Source organism: Ooceraea biroi, chromosome 7 (assembly GCF_003672135.1).
Source record: "Ooceraea biroi isolate clonal line C1 chromosome 7, Obir_v5.4, whole genome shotgun sequence".
NCBI lineage: Eukaryota > Metazoa > Arthropoda > Insecta > Hymenoptera > Formicidae > Ooceraea > Ooceraea biroi.
Window position 1 is genome coordinate 4836783 of NC_039512.1, and position 25894 is coordinate 4862676.

The 25894-nt window shown below is 32.5% G+C and overlaps 5 protein-coding genes across 8 annotated transcripts; all 5 read left to right on the top strand.

Annotated features, from left to right (window-relative positions):
- The first annotated feature begins 366 nt into the window (after nucleotides 1–366).
- LOC105277516 (odorant receptor 43a) lies at nucleotides 367–3212 on the top strand. The gene is made up of 7 exons (XM_011335905.3): nucleotides 367–438; nucleotides 595–864; nucleotides 1151–1619; nucleotides 1862–1961; nucleotides 2124–2249; nucleotides 2400–2555; nucleotides 2941–3212. The coding sequence occupies exons 1-7, from the start codon at nucleotides 408–410 to the stop codon at nucleotides 2992–2994; spliced, it is 1206 nt and encodes a 401-aa protein (XP_011334207.1). The 5' UTR covers nucleotides 367–407; the 3' UTR covers nucleotides 2995–3212.
- Nucleotides 3213–3315: 103 nt separating this feature from the next.
- LOC105277517 lies at nucleotides 3316–7229 on the top strand. 2 transcript variants are annotated; one of them, XM_011335908.3, is made up of 7 exons: nucleotides 3316–4274; nucleotides 4706–4975; nucleotides 5202–5670; nucleotides 5757–5856; nucleotides 6015–6137; nucleotides 6548–6703; nucleotides 7045–7229. In XM_011335908.3, exons 1-7 carry the CDS (start codon nucleotides 4244–4246, stop codon nucleotides 7096–7098), a joined length of 1203 nt encoding a protein of 400 aa, XP_011334210.2. In that variant the 5' UTR covers nucleotides 3316–4243; the 3' UTR covers nucleotides 7099–7229. The 2 variants fall into 2 exon arrangements, with proteins under 2 accessions (XP_011334210.2, XP_019886671.2); XM_020031112.2 differs by having other exon boundaries at nucleotides 6015–6128.
- A 759-nt stretch (nucleotides 7230–7988) lies between these two features.
- LOC105277717 (odorant receptor 13a-like) lies at nucleotides 7989–13355 on the top strand. 2 transcript variants are annotated; one of them, XM_026971009.1, is made up of 7 exons: nucleotides 7989–8214; nucleotides 8690–8959; nucleotides 9604–10072; nucleotides 10153–10252; nucleotides 10404–10529; nucleotides 11059–11214; nucleotides 13149–13355. In XM_026971009.1, the coding sequence occupies exons 1-7, from the start codon at nucleotides 8184–8186 to the stop codon at nucleotides 13200–13202; spliced, it is 1206 nt and encodes a 401-aa protein (XP_026826810.1). In that variant the 5' UTR covers nucleotides 7989–8183; the 3' UTR covers nucleotides 13203–13355. The 2 variants fall into 2 exon arrangements, with proteins under 2 accessions (XP_026826810.1, XP_026826811.1); XM_026971010.1 differs by lacking the exon at nucleotides 13149–13355 and adding an exon at nucleotides 11392–11471.
- Nucleotides 13356–13767: 412 nt separating this feature from the next.
- On the top strand, nucleotides 13768–20107 carry LOC105277511 (odorant receptor 13a-like). The gene is made up of 7 exons (XM_026970981.1): nucleotides 13768–14326; nucleotides 16466–16735; nucleotides 17380–17848; nucleotides 17929–18028; nucleotides 18180–18305; nucleotides 19375–19530; nucleotides 19893–20107. Exons 1-7 carry the CDS (start codon nucleotides 14185–14187, stop codon nucleotides 19944–19946), a joined length of 1317 nt encoding a protein of 438 aa, XP_026826782.1. The 5' UTR covers nucleotides 13768–14184; the 3' UTR covers nucleotides 19947–20107.
- A 98-nt stretch (nucleotides 20108–20205) lies between these two features.
- On the top strand, nucleotides 20206–25536 carry LOC105287201 (odorant receptor 13a-like). Of its 2 annotated transcripts, none has more exons than XM_026971012.1 (7): nucleotides 20206–21054; nucleotides 21513–21782; nucleotides 22078–22546; nucleotides 22628–22727; nucleotides 24167–24292; nucleotides 24820–24975; nucleotides 25330–25536. In XM_026971012.1, the coding sequence occupies exons 1-7, from the start codon at nucleotides 21024–21026 to the stop codon at nucleotides 25381–25383; spliced, it is 1206 nt and encodes a 401-aa protein (XP_026826813.1). In that variant the 5' UTR covers nucleotides 20206–21023; the 3' UTR covers nucleotides 25384–25536. The 2 variants fall into 2 exon arrangements, with proteins under 2 accessions (XP_026826813.1, XP_026826814.1); XM_026971013.1 differs by lacking the exon at nucleotides 20206–21054 and adding an exon at nucleotides 21098–21280.
- The last annotated feature ends 358 nt before the right edge of the window (nucleotides 25537–25894 follow it).

Sequence of the window (25894 nt, forward strand, 5' to 3'; positions counted from 1 at the left end):
CCTTTGTGTTTATCTGTTTTTTTCTTCCTATGATATTTCTGTACATGTCTCTCGTTGTTTTCAGATAGTCATTAAAAATACACCAACTTTCGATACAAGCAGACGTGTAGTTAAAGCATTATGAAGTAGATAAGAACTTGTTACAAGTTGAAATGACAAGTTTGGCTGTGAAATATCAGGGTGTAACGTACATGAAGACACTTTTTATGACTCGTTTTTATGCTTGAAGAATTCTGTCACGAGAGAGAACTATAGGGATACCAATAGTAATATTTAATACATCGATTATTTCACGAGACTAGGCGCATGCAACTCATATTACGAGCATGCGTAATGGCCATCTTACAATGAGTGGGATTATCTTAGAGTGAGAAGAATGGGACAACCTCTTCGCGTAAGTCTTTAATATGGACATTACAAAATTCTCCAGTTACAAAGGTATGTCGTTATCTCCACCATTTGTATTGTAATCAAAATGATTTTCTATAAATCTATATATATATAAACCTATATTTATATACTGTGTAAGTCCTTTATTTCGGATTTAAGAATATTTATTTTAAGTGCATCAATTTTGTGATAAATATTTGTTAGATTTTGTTTGGGCAGTTGAACTAAATCGCTTTGGTTTAGAACTCATTGGCTTATGGCCCAAGACTAATGAACTCGCTAAAGAGAGATTTTGGTCTGACTTTCGCGTTGGTTTTATTTTTATTATGGTGACATTTGTCTCTGGTATTCCGCTGGTATGCGCGCTTATACGTGTCTGGGGCGACATGATACTCATGATAGATAATTTACAAATTACATTACCCTTATTGGTGGTCTCATTCAAACTTATTATCATGCGATGGAAGCGTACAGGTACGTGCATAATTGTTAAATCGTAAAATGTCTAATTTCATATCTAGTTTCTTCATCGAAACATTTCGCAACACCTGAGTTTTTATTACACAAATATAAAACTTTGAAACAAGAAATTAAAAGTTGTAGTTACTCTGTCATATGATATATTTCGAAATAAATTAAATTGAATATGTTATCGATAATATATTTTTTAGTTTGCGAATTAACAGGCAATCATTAAATAGTTACATTAATAATTATTTATTGTTATATATAAATAGTTACATTTTATTGAATTTCTAAGTTCTTTTATCGATGGTGAAGATGATGGCGGAAGATTGGATGACGTCAAAGTTGGATGCAGAGAGGAATGTGATGATAAAACACGCACGAGTCGCTCGATTAATCGTGATCTGCGGATACGTTTTAATGGTGCTGGCGTTCAGCATATTAATCATTCTTCCTTGTTTCGGCTTACACATAAGACATCTAACGAATTTAACGGATCGAGGCAAACCATTACCGCTTCAGACGTATTATTTCTACGACACAGATAAAAGTCCGCAATTTCAAGTGACATATTTCCTTCAAGCAATAGCGATCTTCCTAACGGCTGTAACTTATACGTCAGTAGACGCTTTCCTTGGCGTCACGATCTTTCATATCTGTGGTCAATTAGAAAACTTCAGACACCGTTTGACCAATCTGATCTCATATAAAGATTTCAATAGCGCTCTGGCTAAGAATATAGTGGCTCATTTACGACTTATCAGGTGTGAATGTTTTTAAAGTACTATTTAGTAAATAATGTTCAGCAATTTCAGAAAATATTTTTCATGAAAATTTCAAATCTCAAAAGTTAAAAATTCTCTTAGCTACATTAAAAATTTAACAGACATTATGATATTAAGTCGAAGATGTTTAATGTATTTATTTAAGTATAATTAAATATATGTACATATTAATATATATTAATTATCAAAAGAACAATTGTTAAATGAGTTTATACTTGTAGATTTGCCGATAGCATCGAGAATATGTTTGCTTTAATGTTATTTGGATTAGTAGTATATTTTGGTATTGTATTTTGTCTTTACGGATTTTTATTACTTACTGTAAGTTTTATTATAAATTGCGCGTTGAAAACATTAATATGTGTTATTATTTTTCATTTAAGTTACATATGTGTTATGTCCAATCTAATCTAATATATTTTATTTCTTCAATTTATATACATTGATCTGTTTATATATTAGTGAGATTTATTATTTATACAGTCAATCACCAATAAAGAGGTGAACGACGCATCGTTTTCACGAACTTTATTCGTGTCGGTTGGTGTCACTACTTTGTTAACGCATACATTTCTCTATTGCGGTGCAGGGGAGCTTGTAACGGAGCAAGTAAGTAAAAATATTTACATAATTATATAAACAAATTCACAATATCTCAGTTTTTTTAGCGTTTTTATGCATAAACTTAGTAGACTTATTATATAATAATAAGCTCAATAATCATATTCCGAAACTGTTGCCTTATGTATGCGCGTCAAGTGCGAAGCAGTTTACCGTGCTATGTGTGATCTTGAATGGTACAAATTGGAATCAAAAAGGGCAAGAAATCTTATTTTATTAATGATACGAGTCAACGAACCTTTTCGTATTACTGCGGGGAAAGTTGTTCCACTAACAATGACTACATTTTGCAGCGTAAGATTATTAATACTGCAATTAGATTTTTCTACACTTAACAAAATTTGGTTATTAATAATTCCTGAATTAAGAAAAAATGTAATAAGATAATATTATTATAATATTATTATAATGTAATGTAAATAATATTTGTTGACTTTCTATTAAATATTGCAGCACAGCAGATTTTAAATATTAAAATTTTAATTTTGTTATAGTATTATAAGCTCAAAAAATATCGATCATTGAAACATAATTATAAGAATTATGATACAGATATGCATAGAAATATGGAGCTTATTTTAGTATTTATTTTATATATATATTTTTATTTCTTCTGTTTCAATTATTTTTTCCTTATTTAAATTACAAAACTTTTAAATAAAAATATATTGATTTCCAGCTGCTAAAAACATCCGCTGGTTATATATCATTTTTACTGGCGAGGCGAGATTGAAACATAAGGAACATATTTGTATATCATTTACTCGTGAAAAGAAAGCAAATATATTTGTATAAATATAATACAATTAATACATGGTTACAAATACAATGTACTAGTTATAGAAAAGTAATATTCTATTGTTGTTTTATGTATGTATTATTCTATGTGTTATTTCTATGTTGTATATTGATATTTTAGTTATTTATTACATATAAATTTTATGATTAACTTATGACATAATAATTTTACTATTTATCATAAGAAGTCGAATGGTTGAATTAAGATTTGAGATTTTGATATTACGTGCTTTACATTGTAAGAGAAACCTATAGTAATACTTAGAGTGATAAAAATTATTAAATTTTTTATATTAATTGCGTCTTTCAAAACAACATTGTGAAATAAGTCCAAGTGGGTAGATCCACGGGAATTACTGCCTTAACTACCTTTAAGAAGAGATGAAAATATTATTGTACTAGAGAAGATCCAAAATTTGAGCAGCATGACAATGCCAGATCATCCCATGTTGTCATAATGAGATGATCGATTTCATTTCGTAATGATGATATTATTGAACTGACAATGAGTTGCCGTAAAAAGCGATTGTACAGATCCCTGCGATATTTCAGAAGAAAGATGCAAACGAAATACGTAAAGACAGCAAGAAAATTAGTTGATAATGATGATAACGAAAGGACTCACGTAAGAGATGCTGACTTTTCATAAAAGTTCTATAATTGTAAGTTGGATATTAAAATCCACTTGATATTATATGATACTACATTTATTCACGTGAATATATGAACAACTATTCTTCCCGAAGACATTCGCAAAATACGTATATCTGATATCGTACTTTTTCACGGTACCTTTCTTCTTTTCACTGCAGTTTTCCCGTGTTTTTGGTCTGTAGATAGATCTATAAAAACTTTACTACCTTATTACTCGTTACAAAGCGAATTTATCTCATGAAGTGTTACGATGCATGAAAAACGTTTTACACAAGTTAGAACTTACAATGTACGATAGGATAATATATCTCCCAATTTTACCAAAGCAGACTATAATCATCTCTATTTACAACTTATGACAAAGTTTCTTTCCAAAACGAGCAACTATCAAAACTGGGGGCATAGGACTTTTAATATTTAATGTATTCTTCGGTGAAGCATCACATTGACGCAAACATGTCGCAAACGTGCGTGATGGTCATTTGCGTAATAGACAGTTGAAAACGGACTTCTTCGCATTAATCTTTAGTATGGATATATCTATGTATCCAGGCTATAGAGGTACTAAGTGTTGACGTATGCAGCACTTTTCAGAAATTTACTTTCCATAATTTTTACAGTTATTATATTACCCATACACACTGCATGTTATAAGAATTCCATAATAGATATATCTTATAATAAAGATAATTTATATATATTTTATATCTTTATTATCAGCTCTTAGACTTTGTGCCACTTTTTATATTTTTGACATTTGATTATTGCAAATATTTTTTATGTTAAAACTATGACATGAGCAAGTGGTTTATTTCTTAAGTAAAATATTAATTTTATATTTCCATGTTAAATTACGAAAAACCTGTGTTAAATTATCAGATGCATAAAAGTGTAAAATTTTGTATTGAAACTTTAGTGTTTTTTGGTTTTGATATTAAAATCTTATATTTTGATAAATATCCAAGCATTCTAGCGCCGAAATGTTTTTGTAGAATTTGTATGGGCGATTGAATTAAATCGATTCGGTTTGAAATTGATCGGTTTATGGCCAGAAATCGACAAAGCAGTCAAAACCAGCTACATATCGGATCTTCGTGCTTACATGATTTTTATCATAATAACGTTTGTCACTACTATTCCTCTTATGCGTTCTCTTATACGAGTTCGCGATGATATACTTCTTGTGATAGAAAACTTACAATTCATATTACCTATCATGATGGTTTTGTTAAAATTTCTTATTATGCGCTGGAAACAAACAGGTACATCCTAAATAACGTATATCATATTAGTATATCATCTATGTACTGTTCACAATATATTTATTACGTTCTAGTCAAACAAAACTAAATGTAGAACAAGCCTATTATTCCCTTTTTGACTCGTAAATTAACTAATAGTTGTAAATAATTTGAGACAATTTAACATAATAATCTTATGTAACTTAGCATTTGCACATATGTCTGCCATTATTATTATATTTCCAAGCTCTTTTATCCATCCTAAACATGATGGCGAATGACTGGATAGCATTCAAGCTGGATACACAGAGGAATGTGATGATGAAATGGGCACGAATTGCCCGATTGATCGTAACTTGCGGTTATATGCTGACAGGATTTGGAATAATTGTGGTCACCATTTTTCCATATTGTGGCTTACCATTTAGGCACTTGTCAAATCTTACGGATCGCGATAAACAGTTACCGATAGAGGCATATTACTTTTACAACACAGATCCGAGTCCACAATTTGAGTTGACATTTCTTATTCAAGCTATGACGATGTTTCTGATAGCTATAATTTACATATCAGTGGACGCTTTCCTTGGACTCGTGATTCTACATACATGTGGCCAATTAGAGAACTTCAAATATCAATTAGTCAGTATGGTTGCGTCCGATAATTTTGATGGTGCTTTACGTAACAGCGTGATCACTCATGTACGACTTATCAGGTCTTCACAGGTTTCAACTCTAACATAAACTTCAGCATTTTGCTCATTCTAATCACGTCTTTCTAAGTAAATGCTTGTTTTTACAGATTCACCAATACAATTGAAGATATATTCGCGTTGATGATGTTGGGGTTGGTATTTTACTTTGGTATCGTATTTTGTCTGTATGGGTTTCTGCTGCTCAGTGTAAGTTTAACAAAGCGTTGAGAATATTGATTCAGTTTTCTCCTTTTCAATACATAAAATTGCGTAACATGTCTTACATGTCTTATGTTATTATTATTATATTATTACTTATTCATTTTCTATTCAGCTTTAATTAAATATCAACATGTATTATTTAGGTGATAACGGATAAACGAAGCGACGTCTCTTTTTCACAAATATGTTATGTGATAGTTAGTGTCACTATGTTATTAGCACATACATTTCTTTACTGCGGTGCTGGAGAGATTATGGTAGAACACGTAAGACATATATATGAATTTATAGAGATAAATGTATTTATTTATACTTAATAATATATTAAATAAAGAAACAGAGTTATTAACGTTATTATGATTTCATAGCATGCAATACACTTGAATAATGACAATTTATTTTATACTTTTTTGTGTGATATTATTATACACTTCATCTATATACGCATAGTATAGCATTTATATACTACAAAAAGTGGCTTTTAAGAATATTAATTACACGTAGTTCAGAAAATACTTTGGTGAATGTTTTTTGTATTTTCAATTCAGCCTTCTCTTCGTCAAAAAAACAAAAATTTTTTAAATAGCTATGAACTTTAATTAATATTTATACTGACGGCTGTTTATAACTGTCAAATAATTATAAGATACCTTTTTTATATGTGTGAACATGTCAGTGTGATGCATTATATGAAGCTATATGCGATCTTGATTGGTATAAGTTGGACTCAAGACAATCAAGGAATCTTATATTACTAATGATACGAGCGAGCGAACCCTTTCGCATCACTGCAGGGAAAGTGATACCGTTAACAATGACTACTTTTTGCAGCGTAAGATTATAAGAAATCTATTATCAATAGTACATCGTTTTTGAATATTTAATGAGCGCATGAAGTCCAATATGAATTGTTAGTTACTGTAGAGTAATTTGGTAATGCACTATTAATAAATTTCCTTAATATATACAATTAATTCCTAAGTTTTTGCCTTTTCAAAAAGTTTTTTAGTAATAGTAATTAACGTTCTTTTACGTATAAATTCTTTCTGAAAAAATCATATTATTTAATTATTAAATAATAAATATGTAGATGTTAAATAATATAAATAACTACATAATAAAGATATAATGCTATGTCTACAGTATTTTTAATAAAAATATGTGACTTTTCAGCTATTAAAAACATCGGCCGGATACATATCATTTTTATTAGCAAAATGTGGCTAATGTACACGCAGCAATCAGTAATTTTCTATATTACAGAATAAAACAAGATATTTACTTCATGTAAAATGTTTTCAATAAGACCGGATAATAGCGAATTAAAAAACGACAAATAAAATACGACAGTTACGTTATATCTTATTAAGTTATTAGTGTAAGCGACCAATCGGTATCATTATCCTAGATATAAGGGGACGAGGAGAAGTGCCGGTAAGCGGGAGGTTCGGGGTAGCGCAATGGACTAGAGCAGTCACCCGGAAAACGAAAGACCCAGGTTCGATTCTCGGCCGCAGCTATCCGCTATCCGCTATCAGCTATATATTCTTTTTGACGATGTTTCTTGCGATTTCATTTCATAATGTTGAATTTTCGCATTATATACTTATTGACTTGTGCCGTAAAATGCGATTGTACAAATCGTTATGATGTCTCAGCCGAAAAAAGGCTGCAAACGCAATATGTAAGGTCGGCAAGAAAGCGAGTTGATAACGCTGATAACAAGAATACTCACGTAAGAAATGCTGAGTTTTGATGATAAAATTTGGATAATCGTAAGTTGAATATTAAAATCTACTTCATATAATAATACGCTTATTCATGTGAATATATGAACAAATATTCTACCCGAAGACATTCACAAAATACGTATATCCGATGTCGCACATTTCTACCATTTGTTTTCCCTTTATTGCAATTTCTCTACGTTTTCGGTCTTGCTATAGATGAATCTATTAAAAATTTAGTTATTATTCGTTTCAAAACGAACTTATCTAGTAAAGTATGAAAACGTTGTGATGCATGCGAAAGTTTTTATACAAGTTTGAACCGACAATGTACATGCTATATCTCTCAATTTTTTCGAACGGACACACGTTTACCTCTTTTTATGACTTACTCTTATGATAAAGTTTCTTTGCGAAACGAGTAACTATTCTCAACTAGGGGGCATAGCAGTTTTTAATATTTAATGTATTCTTTGGAGAAGCATCATGTTGTTACACTCGCATCGCAAGAATGCGTTATGATCATTTTCACAACAGACCTCTGAAAAACAGTCTTCTTCGCATAAATTCGCAGTAATCTCTAGCATGGATATATCTATGTATCCAGGCTATAGAGGTACTAAGTTTCTACGTATTCTGATGTTCACTTTGCACTATTTTTTCAGTTATTATATTACACGCATACATATTGCATCTTATGAAACTTTCATATTATATAAATACTATAATGAAGTTAATCTATATTTGTTGTATGCTTTCAATATAAAATCTGTAGCTTTGTTATGCCATTGTGCTTTTTGTCACTTAATTATGTCACTTGATTATAAAACTATTTATTAAAATATTAAAACTGTATCATGTGTAAGTAATACATTCTTCTTGAATAATATTTATTAATTTATATTATTATTAAGTTTTAAATTAATTTTTAGTTTCAAGTTATTAAATCACAAGAAAGTTATGTTACATTATTAGATTCATAAAAGCTTAGATCTTCGTATTAAAACTCTGGTTCCTAATTGATTTTAATACTGAATATTTATATTTGGATACATATGCTTATACGCTTTCTAATGCTTATTTGGTTATAGACTTTGTGTGGGCTGTTGAATTAAATCGATACGGTTTGGAATTGGTCGGTTTATGGCCAACATTGGACAAAGCAGCCAAAACTAGCTACATATCCGATCTTCGTGTTTGCATCATTTTTATCATAATAGCATTTGTTTGTGCTATTCCTTTTATATGTTCTCTTATACGAGTGCGCAGTGATATAATACTTGTGATAGATAATTTGCAAGTCACATTACCTGTCATGGTGATTGTGTTAAAACTTATTATTATGCGATGGAAACAAACAGGTATGTCCAGAATCATTTGACCAGAAATATTCAGTTTTGACATATTTTCTTTTCAAGATCTTTTTTCTTTTACTCTATCAATCGTGTTATAATTTTAGTAATAAATTATACAGGGTGTCTGACATAAGGCGAAAAACCTCTCGTCCACTGATAGTTCTCGTCTTAACTGAATTAAAAAGTCCTGTACCATTTTGCAAACAATCACGTACAATTTCGTATAGTTATGTAAAGAAAGTTCGCTAATTCAGTGGAAGCGATTGGCAGCGAGGGATGACGTAAGAAAAGGCTACCGCTGTAATCCGATACTCGCTACCAATAGCGTCTGCTGAATTTTCTTTACTTAATTACTCGAAATTTTACGTGGTTGGTTGCAAAATGGTACAGGACTTTTTAATTCAGTTTGACGAGAACTATCAGTGGACGAGAGGTTTTTCGTCTTATGTCAGACTCCCTGCATAATGTACTCTAGGATAAGATATTATTTCTATTCTAGTTGAAAAACTAGTTGTAGAATTGCCTTATTATTCCCTTTCTGGCTTTTGACTTAACTAATAAATGTAAATAGTCTGAAACACAAATTAACATAATGATCTTAAATAAGTTATCTTTTGCATGACTATCATTATTATTATTATACTTCCAAGCTCTCTTATCCATCTTAAACATGATGGCGAATGACTGGAGAGTATTCAAGGTAGATACACAGAGGGATGTAATGCTGAAGTGGGCACGAACTGCCCGATTCATCGTAACTTGTGGTTACATAATGACAGGATGTGCAGTGATTATAGCCATCGTTTTTCCATACTTTGGTGTACCATTTAGGCGATTGTCGAATCTTACGGATAGCGATAAACCGTTACCGTTTCAGGCCTATTACTTCTACGACACAGATCCGAGTCCACAATTTGAGTTGACATTTCTCTTTCAATCTATAACTATGTTCCTGGCAGCCGTTATTTATACATCAGTAGACGCCCTCCTTGGACTGGTGATCCTGCACACTTGTGGCCAGTTGGAGAATTTCAAAGATCAATTAGCCAATATGGCTGCATCCAAAAATTTTGATAGTGCTTTACGTAACAGCGTGCTCACCCATGTACGACTTATCAGGTCTTCGCAGGTTTCAATAGAATAAAATTCAACATTGTGTTTATTCTAATATCACATCTTCTTAAGTCAATGCTTTACAGATTTACCAATAAAATCGAAGATATATTCGCTCTGATGATGTTGGGGTTGGTAATTTACTTTGGTATCGTATTTTGTCTGTATGGGTTTCTGCTACTCAATGTAAGTTTAACAAAACGTACGTTAAGAATATGGGGCTTAGCTTTCTCATTTTTAGTATATAAAATTGTGTAACATGTTTTACTTGTTCTTATTACTTATTCCCATTCTATTCAGATTTATTGTTAGTAAAATATCATGATATATTATTTAGGTGATGATGGATGAACAAATGAGTGAGGTACCTTTTTCACGAATATGCTATGTGATAGTTGGTGTTATTATTCTATTAGCACACACATTTCTCTACTGCGGTGCTGGAGAGCTTATAACAGAACACGTAAGTGATATATATAGATTTATAGGTTTACACGTATAAGTTTAGTGATATACGTAGATAAATATAGTTATTTATATTTAATAAGGTATATTTATTTTAACAAATGTATTAACGTAAATATATATTCAGATGCAACACATCTAACGAGAATATATTGCATGCACGAACACACGTACCAACGCACAAATTTTAGAATTGTATAGTCTATTATTATCTAACGTTAAATTTTACATATCACTATATATCTATATATATATATATATATATAAATTTGTGTGACATTATTACATATGTATTTTATATACATAAACATATATATAATCTTTTATTCTCTATAAAGAGCAGCTTTTAAAAATATTAATTACGATACTTCGATAACTTTATCTTTTTATTTCCAATTCTATCTTTTCTGTTTTGAAAAAGACAAAGAGTAGTCAAATAATTATTATTATTAATTAATAGTAGCTGTCCGTAATTATTAATTATACGATACCTCTTTTATATGTGTGTACATGTGTATACATGGCAGGGTGATGCAGTATATCAAGCTATATATGATCTTGATTGGTATAAGTTGGACTCAAGGAACTCAAGGAGTCTTATGTTATTAATGATACGCGCTAGCAAACCGTTTCGCATCACTGCAGGAAAAGTGATACCGTTAACAATGGCTACTTTTTGCAGCGTAAGATTATAGAAATCCATAATCTATAATTGCTTTATTCATTATAATCAATATGATTTTTGAGCATTTAACGTGCGCACGAAATGTAATTTAAAGTGTTAATTATTGTGTATTACATTGGTAATGCGTTTTTAATACATTTCTTTAACATATATAAATAGTCCTTAAATTTTTTAGATTTTTGTTAGAAGGGGTTGAGTAATCAACGTTGTTTTACGTATGCAGTCTTTCCGAAAAACAATCATACCATTAAATTATTAAATAATGAACATATACACTCACTCCCCAAAAAAGCGGTACACTAAAATTTAGGGAAAAATTTACCAACCATCAAATGATCATAACTTGGTAAATAATGAAGATAAAAAGATGTTCAAAAATGCAAAATGAAGCTTCAAGTATCCACTTTAAGAATATTTGAATGGCAATTATGGTCGGCCATTTGATTCAAAATGGCGGATGACAAAATGAGAGGATGCAAAAGTGATAACCGAAAGTCCGAGTTTGTGACGGTGCATGGCGTGAATTAGATATCGCAGCCTAATGGGACCAAATGCAAATGAAACTATAGAGTGTTATCTTTAAAATGCTTTTTACCGAGCTCGATGCGATCATTTTCCGCTGAGTTGTGCAACTTTAAAAAAGAAAACACTCTGTTAAGTAAATTTGGAGTATTTCAACAAAAAATGATCGCATCGAGCTTTGTAAAAAAGCGTTTTAAAGATAAAACTCTATACTTTTATATGCATTTAGTCCCATTGGGCTGCAATACCTACTTTACACCATGTGCCATCGCAAACTCGAATCTTCATTTATCAATTTCGCATGCTCTCCCTTTCCGCCATTTTAAAAAACTCGTCGTGCACAATTTCGATTTATGCGTGCGCACACACACACACACACACACACACACACACACACCACAAGGAGGGTTTGGAGTCTTAAATTACTGTGGAACTGACGAACCACGGGGTCCTCATCCTTGTGATACACACACACACACACACACCTACATACACCTACACCCACACACGCACACACCACATAAGAAGGATTTGGAGTATAAAGAATAATGAACGCAGCAGTTGGAATTATAAAAGAACTAAACGAACCGCAGGGTTTTCTAATTCCTTAGGCCTTGCTGAATCGACGATATTGCAAATTCGAAATTGAATATCTCGGTACCTAACTATCCTAGCACAAAATTTCAAAAACGGTTTTAAAGCTTTGAAACCCTACTTTTCGCAATTTAAATCGAAATTGTGCACGACGAGTTTTTTAAAATGGCGGAAAGGGAGAGCATGCGAAATTGATAAATGAAGACTTGAGTTTGCGATGGCACATGGTGTAAAGTAGGTATTGCAGCCCAATGGGACTAAATGCATATAAAAGTATAGAGTTTTATCTTTAAAACGCTTTTTTACAAAGCTCGATGCGATCATTTTTTGTTGAAATACTCCAAATTTACTTAACAGAGTGTTTTCTTTTTTAAAGTTGCACAACTCAGCGGAAAATGATCGCATCGAGCTCGGTAAAAAGCATTTTAAAGATAACACTCTATAGTTTCATTTGCATTTGGTCCCATTAGGCTGCGATATCTAATTCACGCCATGCACCGTCACAAACTCGGACTTTCGGTTATCACTTTTGCATCCTCTCATTTTGTCATCCGCCATTTTGAATCAAATGGCCGACCATAATTGCCATTCAAATATTCTTAAAGTGGATACTTGAAGCTTCATTTTGCATTTTTGAACATCTTTTTATCTTCATTATTTACCAAGTTATGATCATTTGAAGGTTGGTAAATTTTTCCCTAAATTTTAGTGTACCGCTTTTTTTGGGAGTGAGTGTATATTAAATAATAAAAATAAATACAGATAAAATGTTATTTTATCTACCGTTCTTTTGAATAAAAATGTGTTACTTTTCAGTTATTAAAAACATCGGCTGGATATACATCGTTTTTATTAGCAAACTATGATTAAAGGATATGCAAAAATCACTAATTTAGTTTATTACATAATGAAAATGGAATTAGCGTCCAATATTTCCTATAAGAGCGGATAAAAACGAACTAGGCAAGGATAAAAACTGATAGTGTTATTAGCTATGTTAAAAATAAATATTCGTGGAAATTACGTTAATGTCTGTTATTAATTTATGCCACAAATCACATTATTATGCATTTATTTAAATCTGATATATCTTATGTCATGGCTGCACTTTTAAATCTGTTGCATTTATCTTCTGCTTTGCAAACACGTAAGACATATAATATGTTATATCCATCGTATTTCGTCGTATCGTTCTTTTTAATGACATTTCTAGTGATTCCTTTTCTTTGTGATGATAGTAGTGAACCTCTGGGTTACTATAAAAAGCGATTGTACAGGATGTGTCAGCCGAAAGAAAAATGTGAACGAGATATGTAAGGACAGCAAAAACTCAATGAATAAGGAGAGGTCTTACGTAAGAGATGTCAATCTGTAATGATAAAATTTCGATAATGACAAGTTGGATAGTAAACTTCACTAGATATATAATTAAATATAATAGAGTATATAATATTTACATTTATTCACGAGAATATATGACCAACTAATCTTACCGAAGACACAAAATACATACATGTGATATCGTACTTTTCCACCTTATTGTCTTTCTGTCACTGAAATTTCTTTACGTTTTCGATTTTGCTATAGATAGATCTATTAAAAATGTAGTACTCTTTTCAAAGCGAATTTATCTCGTGAAGTATTATACATGAAAAAAGTAGTATGCATGAAGAAATTTTTGTGTTGTTAGTTCCAACTTTTGTTGGATGTACAATGTACGATAGCATAATATTTCTCCGAATTTTACCACAGCCAACACATATTCACTTCTTTTTATAACTCCTACATATGACAAACTTTCTGTTCGAAACGAGGGACTATCATAAACTGGGTATAACACTTTTAATATTTAATGTATCCTTCGGTGAAGCATCACGTTGTTGCGACTTGCGTCGCAAACATGCGTGATCATCATTTTTCACAAGAGACAGTCGAAACCTTCATCGCATTAGTCTTTAGTATGGATATGTCTAAATCGTATCCAGGCTATAGAGGTACTAAGTTTTTACGTATTCTTCACTGTTCTGAAATACACTTTACGCAATTTTTTCAATTATTATATGACACACATACATATTGCGTCTTATACAAATTTCATATTTTATATATCTTACAATAAAGTTAATCTATATTTGTTTTATATTTTCATTATAAAATCTGTGACTTTGTACGCCTTCTGTAGTTTTTGTTATTTGAGTACAAATTTTTTATATTACATCTGTAACATGTGTAAGTAATACATTTTTCTTGATTAACAATTATTAATTTATATTATTTTTAACTTTTAAATTAATTTTTGAGTTTCAAGTTATTAAATGACAAGAAAGTTATGTTAAATTATTATTAGATTCATAAAAGCTTAGATCTCCGTATTCCAATTCTAGTTCTTTGATTTAGATATTGAATCCTTATTGTATTTTGATATATACATATATTATATAATCTATCTAATGCTTATAATTGTGTTATACAGGGTGTCCGGCATGAAGCGGACCAACGCTCGTGAGCTGGTAGAGCACAGTGAACTGAAAAGAAAAGTCCTGTAGCACTTTGCAATTTTCGCAATATTAACGGAGTTATTAATTAATGAATATAAGCGAATGAGGGCGGTGCGTGCAGCGAGATAGGTCGGCAGGAGGGCCGCGCGCTCTTCGATACACCGCGAGCTAGGCGGGCGGCGGGGGTGAGGGAGAATAGGTATCTTAGATACTGACAATAACAAGGGCGCACGGTCCTCCTACTGACGGCTATCTTGGAAACTGATAGAAACAGCATGTGACGCTGGGGCCCCGCGCTGAGCGATAATTGATTCATATCCTTTTTTCCAAAATAGTTTATTTTGTGGCAATTTTATTTTAAGGTAAAAGAAATTGTTTTTAAGGCAAAGGAAAGGAAAGCCATCGTTTCCTCACCGCCTTGCGGTAGATATTCCGTTTGGTGTGAACGTCGCTTCGTCCGTCCATAAAATTCGGTCGGGAAATAACAAATTCCGCCTACATTGTGCGAGGAACCCTGTTTGCGTTTTGTTTAATTATTATTAATTAATATACCTTGAAAACTATCGCAACTATCGAATGAAAATAATTACAATACCTTCACAAAAATAGATGCGTTGTTCTGCATCCCTCGGAAGGAGCTGTTGAACTCGCTGAAAATGATACGGGTGCAACGCGTTCTGACGTAAAGTACAGTGCACCACGTATCGCGAGTAACCGAGCGCATGAGCTGCACGGCGCACACTGCTTCCTGGATTTTCCTCGAACATCCGCAGGATCCTTTCTTCGTCATCGGCACGTATATGTTGTCGTGCATTACACATATCATTTCTTCGCGGCTGAAGAGATCCTGTTTCTTTCGCACGTTGTACACATCGCATAATTCCGCTGTTATTTATATCTGTGTTTCTTCTCTTGTTTACGAAAGAGTTTCGTGTCGCGATAAATCGTGTTCGTGTCCTCGTTAATAGTTCGTTAATCGTTTACGATGGCGTTTACGGCTCAAGAGTATACTGACATGATTATTTGTTATTAATTAATAATAATTAAACAAAACGCAAACAGGGTTCCTCGCACAATGTAGACGGAATTTGTTATTTCCCGACCGAATTTTATGGACGGACGAAGCGACGTTCACACCAAACGGAATATCTACCGCAAGGCGGTGAGGAAACGATGGCTTTCCTTTCCTTTGCCTTAAAAACAATTTCTTTTACCTTAAAATAAAATTGCCACAAAATAAACTATTTTGGAAAAAAGGATATGAATCAATTATCGCTCAGCGCGGGGCCCCAGCGTCACATGCTGTTTCTATCAGTTTCCAAGATAGCCGTCAGTAGGAGGACCGTGCGCCCTTGTTATTGTCAGTATCTAAGATACCTATTCTCCCTCACCCCCGCCGCCCGCCTAGCTCGCGGTGTATCGAAGAGCGCGCGGCCCTCCTGCCGACCTATCTCGCTGCACGCACCGCCCTCATTCGCTTATATTCATTAATTAATAACTCCGTTAATATTGCGAAAATTGCAAAGTGCTACAGGACTTTTCTTTTCAGTTCACTGTGCTCTACCAGCTCACGAGCGTTGGTCCGCTTCATGCCGGACACCCTGTATATAATTGTTATATGTAATTGTGTTATAGACTTTGTTTGGGTTGTTGAATTACATCGATTCGGTTTGGAATTGGTCGGATTATGGCCAACAACCGACAAAGCAGCCAAAACTAGCAACATATCTGATCTTCGTGGTTGCATCATTTTTATCATAATAGCATTTGTTTGTGCTATTCCTTTTATATGTTCTCTTATACGAGTGCGCAGTGATATAATACTTGTGATGGATAACTTGCAAGTCACATTACCTCTCATGGTGGTTTTATTAAAACTTATTATTATGCGATGGAAACAAACAGGTATGTCCAGAATCATTTGACCAGAAATATTCAGTTTTGACATATTTTCTTTTCAAGATCTTTTTTCTTTTACTCTATCAATCGTGTTATAATTTTAGTAATAAATTATACAGGGTGTCTGACATAAGGCGAAAAACCTCTCGTCCACTAATAGTTCTCGTCTTAACTGAATTAAAAAGTCCTGTACCATTTTGCAAACAATCACGTACAATTTCGTATAGTTATGTAAAGAAAGTTCGCTAATTCAGTGGAAGCGATTGGCAGCGAGGGATGACGTAAGAAAAGGCTACCGCTGTAATCCGATACTCGCTACCAATAGCGTCTGCTGAATTTTCTTTACTTAATTACTCGAAATTTTACGTGGTTGGTTGCAAAATGGTACAGGACTTTTTAATTCAGTTTGACGAGAACTATCAGTGGACGAGAGGTTTTTCGTCTTATGTCAGACTCCCTGCATAATGTACTCTAGGATAAGATATTATTTCTATTCTAGTTGAAAAACTAGTTGTAGAATTGCCTTATTATTCCCTTTCTGGCTTTTGACTTAACTAATAAATGTAAATAGTTTGAAACACAAATTAACATAATGATCTTAAATAAGTTATCTTTTGCATGACTATCATTATTATTATTATACTTCCAAGCTCTCTTATCCATCTTAAACATGATGGCGAATGACTGGAGAGTATTCAAGGTAGATACACAGAGGGATGTAATGCTGAAGTGGGCACGAACTGCCCGATTCATCGTAACTTGTGGTTACATAATGACAGGATGTGCAGTGATTATAGCCATCGTTTTTCCATACTTTGGTGTACCATTTAGGCGATTGTCGAATCTTACGGATAGCGATAAACCGTTACCGTTTCAGGCCTATTACTTCTACGACACAGATCCGAGTCCACAATTTGAGTTGACATTTCTCTTTCAAGCTATAACTATGTTCCTGGCAGCCGTTATTTATACATCAGTAGACGCCCTCCTTGGACTGGTGATCCTGCACACTTGTGGCCAGTTGGAGAATTTCAAAGATCAATTAGCCAATATGGCTGCATCCAAAAATTTTGATAGTGCTTTACGTAACAGCGTGATCACCCATGTACGACTTATCAGGTCTTCGCAGGTTTCAATAGAATAAAATTCAACATTGTGTTCATTCTAATATCACATCTTCTTAAGTCAATGCTTTACAGATTTACCAATAAAATCGAAGATATATTCGCTCTGTTGATGTTGGGGTTGGTAATTTACTTTGGTATCGTATTTTGTCTGTATGGGTTTCTGCTACTCAATGTAAGTTTAACAAAACGTACGTTAAGAATATGGGGCTTAGCTTTCTCATTTTTAGTATATAAAATTGTGTAACATGTTTTACTTGTTCTTATTACTTATTCCCATTCTATTCAGATTTATTGTTAGTAAAATATCATGATATATTATTTAGGTGATGATGGATGAACAAATGAGTGAGGTACCTTTTTCACGAATATGCTATGTGATAGTTGGTGTTATTATTCTATTAGCACACACATTTCTCTACTGCGGTGCTGGAGAGCTTATGACCGAACACGTAAGTGATATACATATACATATATGTACCATTAAAACCCGAAATCCGTGAAAACTAATTTTAACTGACTGCTGTAGTTAAAACTAGTTTTAACTGAAATAATTGAGTTAAAACTAGAATTGATTGATTGTTCTTAGTAAATTCGCGTTCTTGACGCTATCAATTAAACAGTTATTAACAACAATTGCTTAATGATTAAAGTAAATAATTCCGCATGGGTTCGACGAGGTCCGTGTCTTGGACATTCCACGCCAATCGGGGTCCACCACGGGCGGGGTGGTCCCCCTGGAGTTTGTTTATATTTTTTTCGGCGGGGGTGCAGGTGGAGGGTGCTTCGCCAAAGGCAACCTGCAGTACCCGCCCAACGCAAATACTGTTGAGTCATCGGTACGATTCTACATTGGTTCAACGACGTAAAAAGTAAAAAATATAGACCTGTTTAAATCCATGCGGAATCGTACCGATGACTCGCAGTGTTTCAGTAAAAACTAAATTTAACCAGTTATGAACGATATACATATAACATATAGTTTAAAACTTTAAACCATATAATAATGTCGCATAAAGGAGCACTTTTCTGCAGTCTTTAATTAAAGAAGAAAGACACGCATGCACGCGCGCACACGCACGCACGCACGCACGCGCCACACGCGCGCGCGTGTGTGCGTGTGTATTTTTCTTCTTTAATAGAAGACTACAAAAAAGTGCTGCTTTGTGTGATATTATTACATATTTTATATACATATGCATATATGTGTATGTATATATTTCTTCTTTAATAAAAGACAAAAACATGCTGATTTGTGTGACATTATTACATATTTTATATATATATATAATTTTTATTCTCTAAAGAGCAGCTCTTAAAAATATTATTTACGTGCAAGTTATAAGATAATTTGATGAATTTATCTTTATATTTCCAATTTCTTTATATTCTGTCTTTTGTGTTTTGAAAAAGACAAAGATTAGTCAAATAATTATTAATATTAATTAATAATAATAGCTGTCTGTAACTATTAAGTATACGATACCTCTTTTATATGTATGTACATGTGTATACATGCAGGGTGATGCAGTATATCAAGCTATATATGATCTTGATTGGTATAAGTTGGACTCAAGGAAATCAAGGAATCTTATGTTATTAATGCTACGAGCAAGCAAACCGTTTCGCATCACTGCAGGAAAAGTGATACCGTTAACAATGGCTACTTTTTGCAGCGTAAGGCTATAGAAATCTATAATGTATAGTTGTTTTATCCATTATAATCAATATGATTTTTGAGCATTTAACGAGAGCACGAAATGTAATTTAAAGTGTTAATTAGTATGGATTACATTGGTAATGAGTTTTTAATACATTTCTTTAACATATATACATAGTCCCAAATTTTATTAGTTTTTTGACTAGAAGTTTTTGAGTAATCAACGTTTTTTATGTATACATTCTTTCTGAAAAAGAATCATACAATTAAATTATTAAATAATGAATATATATATATATATATTAAATAATAAAAATAAATACAGACATAATGTTATTTTATCTACCGTACTTTTGAATAAAACTGTGTTACTTTTCAGCTATTAAAAACGTCGGCTGGATATACATCGTTTTTATTAGCAAAATATGGTTAAAGGATATGCAAAAATCACTAATTTAGTTTATTACATAATGAAAATGGAATTAGCGTCCAATATTTCCGATAAGAGCGGATAAAAGCGACCTAGGCAAGGATAAAAACTGATAGCGTTATTAATTATAAAAGTGTTAAAAATAAATATTCATGAAAATTACTGTAATATCTGTTATTTATTTATACTACAAACCACATTATTGTGAATTTCTGTAAAATCGGATATAATATTCAATATTTCAAGGCTACTCTTTTAAAACTATTGTATCTATTTCCTCCTTTGCAAACACATATATGTCATAGAGCACGTTGTGTTCATCATATTTCGACATTTCATTCTTTTTGATGACGTTTCAAGCGATTTTCTTTTATTGTGATTGAAGCTCTGGGATACCATAAAAAGCAATTGTCCTTACGATGACTCCGCCAAAAGAGATGATGCGAACAAGTATATAAGAGTATCACTGAAGTCAGTTGATAACTGGAGGACTCACGTAAGAGATGCCGATCTTTAATGATAAAATTTAGATAATTGCAAGTTGGATATTAAAAGTCACTTTATATTATATAATAGGACATTCATTCACGTGAATATATGAACTATCCTTTCCGAAGCCATTCACAAAATACGTACATGTGATATCGCACTCTGCGACCTTGTCGTATTCTTCTCAATGCAGTTTTCTGCGTTTTCGGTGTTGTTATAGATAGACCTATTAAACAGCTAGTACTCTTTTCAAAGCGAATTTATCTTGTAAATTATTATGGATGAAAAAAGTTTTATGTTATTCCAACTTGTGATGAAATGATGTACGATGTACGATGGTATAATATATCTCTCACTTTTACCACAGCAAACACATATTCACTTCTTTTTATAACTTCAACATATAACAAAGTTTCTGTCCGAAATGAGCACCTATCACAAACTGGAGGCATAGCATTTTTAATATTTAATGTACTCTTCGGTGAAGCAATATGTGGTTATACACTCGCATCGCAAGCATGCGTTATGATCATTTTCGCAACAGACCGCTGAAAACAGTTTTCTTCGCATAAATTCGCATTAATCTCTAGCATGGATATATCTACATATCCAAGCTATAAAGGTACTAAGTTTTTACTTCTTTTGAAGTTCACTTTACACAATAATTCCAGTTATTATATTACACACATACATATTGCATCTTACAAAAATTACATGTTATATAACTCCTACAATAAAGTTAATCTATATTCTTTGTATGTTTTGAATATAAAATTTGTGGCTTTGTTACGCCTTCTGTACTTTTTGTTATTTGAATACAAAGTTTTTATATTACATCTGTAACATGTGTAAGTAATACATTTTTCTTGATTACCAATTATTAATTTATATTATTTTTAACTTTTGAATTAATTTTTGAGTTTCAAGTTATTAAATGACAAGAAAGTTATGTTACATTATTAGATTCATAAAAGCTTAGATCTCCGTATTAAAACTCTGGTTCTTTAATTTTGATACTGAATCTTTATATTTTGATAAATATATTATATTATAAGCTTTCTAATGCCTACTTACTTATAGACTTTGTGTGGGCTGTTGAATTAAATCGATACGGTTTGGAGTTGGTCGGTTTATGGCCACCAATCAACAAAGCAGCCAAAACTAGCTACATATCCAATCTTCGTGCTTACATTATTTTCATCATTATAACGTTTGTTTGTGTTATTCCTCTCATATGTTCTCTTATACGAGTTCTGAATAATATAATACTTGTGATAGATAACTTGCAAGTCACACTACCTATGATGGTGGTTTTATTAAAAATTATTATTATGCGATGGAAACAAACAGGTATGTCCAGAATCATTTGACCAGAGATATTCAGTTTTAACATGTTTTCCTTTCAAGATCTTTTATCTGTTACTTTATCGTCTTATAATTTAGGAATAAATTATATAATATAATACTCTAGTATAAAATATTGTTTCTGTTCTAGTTGAAAAATTAATTGTAAAATTGCCCTGTTAGTTCTTTTTTGATTGTGAATTATCCAATAATTATAAATAGTTTGAAACACAATTTAACATAATGATCTTAAATAAGTTATCTTTTGCATGACTGTCATTATTATTATTCTACTTCCAAGCTCTCTTATCCATCTTAAACATGATGGCGAATGACTGGATAGCATTCAAGGTAGATGCACAGAGGGATGTAATGATGAAGTGGACACGAACTGGCCGATTGATCATAATTTGCGGTTACATGATGATAGGATGTCCAGCGATTGTGGCCATCGTTTTTCCATATTTTGGTTTACCATTTAGGCGATTGTCGAATCTTACGGATAGCGATAAGCCATTGCCGCTACAGGGATATTACTTCTACGACACAGATTTGAGTCCACAATTCGAGCTGACATTTATTAGTCAAGCTATAATGATAATCCTGGCAGCCGTTATTTATACATCAGTAGACGCCCTCCTTGGACTGGTGATCCTGCACACTTGTGGCCAGTTGGAGAATTTCAAATATCAATTAGCCAGTATGGCAACGTCCGAAACTTTTGATGGATCTTTACGTAATAATGTGATCACTCATATACGACTTATCAGGTTTTCACAGGTTTCAATAGAATAAAAATTCCACATTGTACTCATTCTAATATCACATCTTTTTATGTCAATGCTTTACAGATTTACCAATAAAATCGAAGATATATTCGCTCCGATGATGTTGGGGTTGGTAATTTACTTTGGTATCGTATTTTGTCTGTATGGGTTTCTGCTACTCAATGTAAGTTTAACAAAACGTACGTTAAGAATATGGGGCTTAGCTTTCTCATTTTTAGTATATAAAATTGTGTAACATGTTTTACTTGTTCTTATTATTGGGTCGTCCGGAAAGTTCGTGCCGATTTTGAAGGAAAATTCAAAGGCAACATTTTTTTATGTCGATAAATATTTATTGACTTATGTATGCACCGTTTTGTTTCACAACCTTTGTCCATCTTTCACGCAACTGGAAGATTCCATTCTCCCAGAACTTCTTAGGATTCTCGGCGAAAAACTCCTCAAGGTGGTTTTTTATATCGATCAAAGAGTTGAAGTTCTTGCCGCTAAGAGAATTTTGCAAAGACCTAAATAAGTGAAAGTCTGAAGGTGCAATGTCTGGTGAATACGGTGGGTGAGGTAGCACATCCCAGCCAAACTCCAACAATTTTTGTCGGGTAGTCAAAGAAAAATGAGGTCTGGCATTGTCCTGATGGAACACGACGCTCTTCCTATTAGCTAATTCTGGACGTTTTTCCTGAATCGCTGTCTTTAATTCGTCCAATTGCGAGCAGTACTTATCTGCATTTATCGTTTGGTTGTGCGGTAGAAGCTCATAATATAGGATTCCTTTCCAATCCCACCAGACACAGAGCATGCCTTTTTTTGGATGAAGGCCGGCTTTCGGAGTGGTTAATGCTGGTTCATTTCGCTTACCCCAGGATCTTTTTCGTTCTACATTGTTGTAAATGATCCATTTTTCGTCACCCGTCACTAATTGCTTCACAAATGGTACGTTTGCGTTGCGCTTGTACAGCGAGTCGCAGATGGAAATGCGATCCATTAAATTTTTTCGGCCAAATTATGCGGAACCCATACATCATAGCGACTTACGTAACCAAGCTTCACTACATGATCGTGGACAGTGGTTTTCGATATTTTCAGTATCTCTGCTAATTCACGTGTCGTGTAGTGCGGGTTATTCTCGATCAGTGTCTTGATTTGGTCATCATCAGTAGTAGAGGGTCTGCCCGAGCGTTCTTGGTCTTTAAGGTTAAAATCACCAGCTCTAACCTTAGCGAACCACTTACGTACGGTTCTTTCGGCTAAAGCGCCTTCTCCGTAAACAGAACATATCGAATTTGTTGCTTGTGAGGCATTTTTGCCTTTCCGGTAATAGAAAAGCATCAAGTGTCTAAAATGTTCTTTGTTTTCTTCCATCTTCAAAAGAGTACAAAACTGACACGAATCAATTTATCTCAAACAACTTTTTTCCTAAAGATGCGTTGAAATGTCACCTTTAAGCATATGTATATAAATCGTATGTTTTCAATAACATTGATATATTCAGACATGTTCCAACGCCATCTATTAAAAATCGGCACGAACTTTCCGGACGACCCAATACTTATTCCCATTCTATTCAGATTTATTGTTAGTAAAATATCATGATATATTATTTAGGTGATGATGGATGAACAAATGAGTGAGGTACCTTTTTCACGAATATGCTATGTGATAGTTGGTGTTATTATTCTATTAGCACACACATTTCTCTACTGCGGTGCTGGAGAGCTTATAACAGAACACGTAAGTGATATATATAGATTTATAGGTTTACACGTATAAGTTTAGTGATATACGTAGATAAATATAGTTATTTATATTTAATAAGGTATATTTATTTTAACAAATGTATTAACGTAAATATATATTCAGATGCAACACATCTAACGAGAATATATTGCATGCACGAACACACGTACCAACGCACAAATTTTAGAATTGTATAGTCTATTATTATCTAACGTTAAATTTTACATATCACTATATATCTATATATATATATATATATAAATTTGTGTGACATTATTACATATGTATTTTATATACATAAACATATATATAATCTTTTATTCTCTATAAAGAGCAGCTTTTAAAAATATTAATTACGATACTTCGATAACTTTATCTTTTTATTTCCAATTCTATCTTTTCTGTTTTGAAAAAGACAAAGAGTAGTCAAATAATTATTATTATTAATTAATAGTAGCTGTCCGTAATTATTAATTATACGATACCTCTTTTATATGTGTGTACATGTGTATACATGGCAGGGTGATGCAGTATATCAAGCTATATATGATCTTGATTGGTATAAGTTGGACTCAAGGAACTCAAGGAGTCTTATGTTATTAATGATACGCGCTAGCAAACCGTTTCGCATCACTGCAGGAAAAGTGATACCGTTAACAATGGCTACTTTTTGCAGCGTAAGATTATAGAAATCCATAATCTATAATTGCTTTATTCATTATAATCAATATGATTTTTGGGCATTTAACGTGCGCACGAAATGTAATTTAAAGTGTTAATTATTGTGTATTACATTGGTAATGCGTTTTTAATACATTTCTTTAACATATATAAATAGTCCTTAAATTTTTTAGATTTTTGTTAGAAGGGGTTGAGTAATCAACGTTGTTTTACGTATGCAGTCTTTCCGAAAAACAATCATACCATTAAATTATTAAATAATGAACATATATATTAAATAATAAAAATAAATACAGACAACATGTTATTTTATCTACCGTTCTTTTGAATAAAAATGTGTTACTTTTCAGTTATTAAAAACATCGGCTGGATATACATCGTTTTTATTAGCAAAATATGGTTAAAGGATACGCAAAAATCACTAATTTAGTTTATTACATAATGAAAATGGAATTAGCGTCCAATATTTCCGATAAGAGCGGATAAAAGCGAACTAGGCAAGGATAAAAACTGATAGTGTTATTAGCTATGTTAAAAATAAATATTCATGAAAATTACTGTAATATCTGTTATTTATTTATACTACAAACCACATTATTGTGAATTTCTGTAAAATCGGATATAATATTCAATATTTCAAGGCTACTCTTTTAAAACTATTGTATCTATTTCCTCCTTTGCAAACACATATATGTCATAGAGCACGTTGTGTTCATCATATTTCGACATTTCATTCTTTTTGATGACGTTTCAAGCGATTTTCTTTTATTGTGATTGAAGCTCTGGGATACCATAAAAAGCAATTGTCCTTACGATGTCTCCACCAAAAGAGGTGATGCGAACAAGTTATAAGAGTATCACTAAAGTCAGTTGATAACAGGAGGACTCACGTAAGAGATGCCGATCTTTAATGAT

What these genes read in the sequence shown, in the direction of transcription:
- LOC105277517 (XM_011335908.3), top strand. Translation starts at nt 4,244, where the DNA reads ATGGATATATCTATGTATCCAGGCTATAGAG. An exon ending in TATGTATCCAGGCTATAGAG is followed by an intron (nt 4,275 to 4,705) that starts GTACTAAGTGTT and finishes ATGTTTTTGTAG; the next exon opens with AATTTGTATGGGCGATTGAA. An exon ending in GAGAGATTATGGTAGAACAC is followed by an intron (nt 6,138 to 6,547) that starts GTAAGACATATA and finishes TGAACATGTCAG; the next exon opens with TGTGATGCATTATATGAAGC.
- LOC105277511 (XM_026970981.1), top strand. Translation starts at nt 14,185, where the DNA reads ATGTATCCTTCGGTGAAGCATCACGTTGTTGCGACTTGCGTCGCAAAC. An exon ending in ATCGTATCCAGGCTATAGAG is followed by an intron (nt 14,327 to 16,465) that starts GTACTAAGTTTT and finishes ATTGTGTTATAG; the next exon opens with ACTTTGTTTGGGTTGTTGAA. An exon ending in GAGAGCTTATGACCGAACAC is followed by an intron (nt 18,306 to 19,374) that starts GTAAGTGATATA and finishes GTATACATGCAG; the next exon opens with GGTGATGCAGTATATCAAGC.
- LOC105277516 (XM_011335905.3), top strand. Translation starts at nt 408, where the DNA reads ATGGACATTACAAAATTCTCCAGTTACAAAG. An exon ending in AAAATTCTCCAGTTACAAAG is followed by an intron (nt 439 to 594) that starts GTATGTCGTTAT and finishes AATATTTGTTAG; the next exon opens with ATTTTGTTTGGGCAGTTGAA. An exon ending in GGGAGCTTGTAACGGAGCAA is followed by an intron (nt 2,250 to 2,399) that starts GTAAGTAAAAAT and finishes ATGCGCGTCAAG; the next exon opens with TGCGAAGCAGTTTACCGTGC.
- LOC105277717 (XM_026971009.1), top strand. Translation starts at nt 8,184, where the DNA reads ATGGATATATCTATGTATCCAGGCTATAGAG. An exon ending in TATGTATCCAGGCTATAGAG is followed by an intron (nt 8,215 to 8,689) that starts GTACTAAGTTTC and finishes ATTTGGTTATAG; the next exon opens with ACTTTGTGTGGGCTGTTGAA. An exon ending in ATGGGTTTCTGCTACTCAAT is followed by an intron (nt 10,253 to 10,403) that starts GTAAGTTTAACA and finishes TATATTATTTAG; the next exon opens with GTGATGATGGATGAACAAAT.
- LOC105287201 (XM_026971012.1), top strand. Translation starts at nt 21,024, where the DNA reads ATGGATATATCTACATATCCAAGCTATAAAG. An exon ending in ACTCATATACGACTTATCAG is followed by an intron (nt 22,547 to 22,627) that starts GTTTTCACAGGT and finishes AATGCTTTACAG; the next exon opens with ATTTACCAATAAAATCGAAG. An exon ending in ATGGGTTTCTGCTACTCAAT is followed by an intron (nt 22,728 to 24,166) that starts GTAAGTTTAACA and finishes TATATTATTTAG; the next exon opens with GTGATGATGGATGAACAAAT.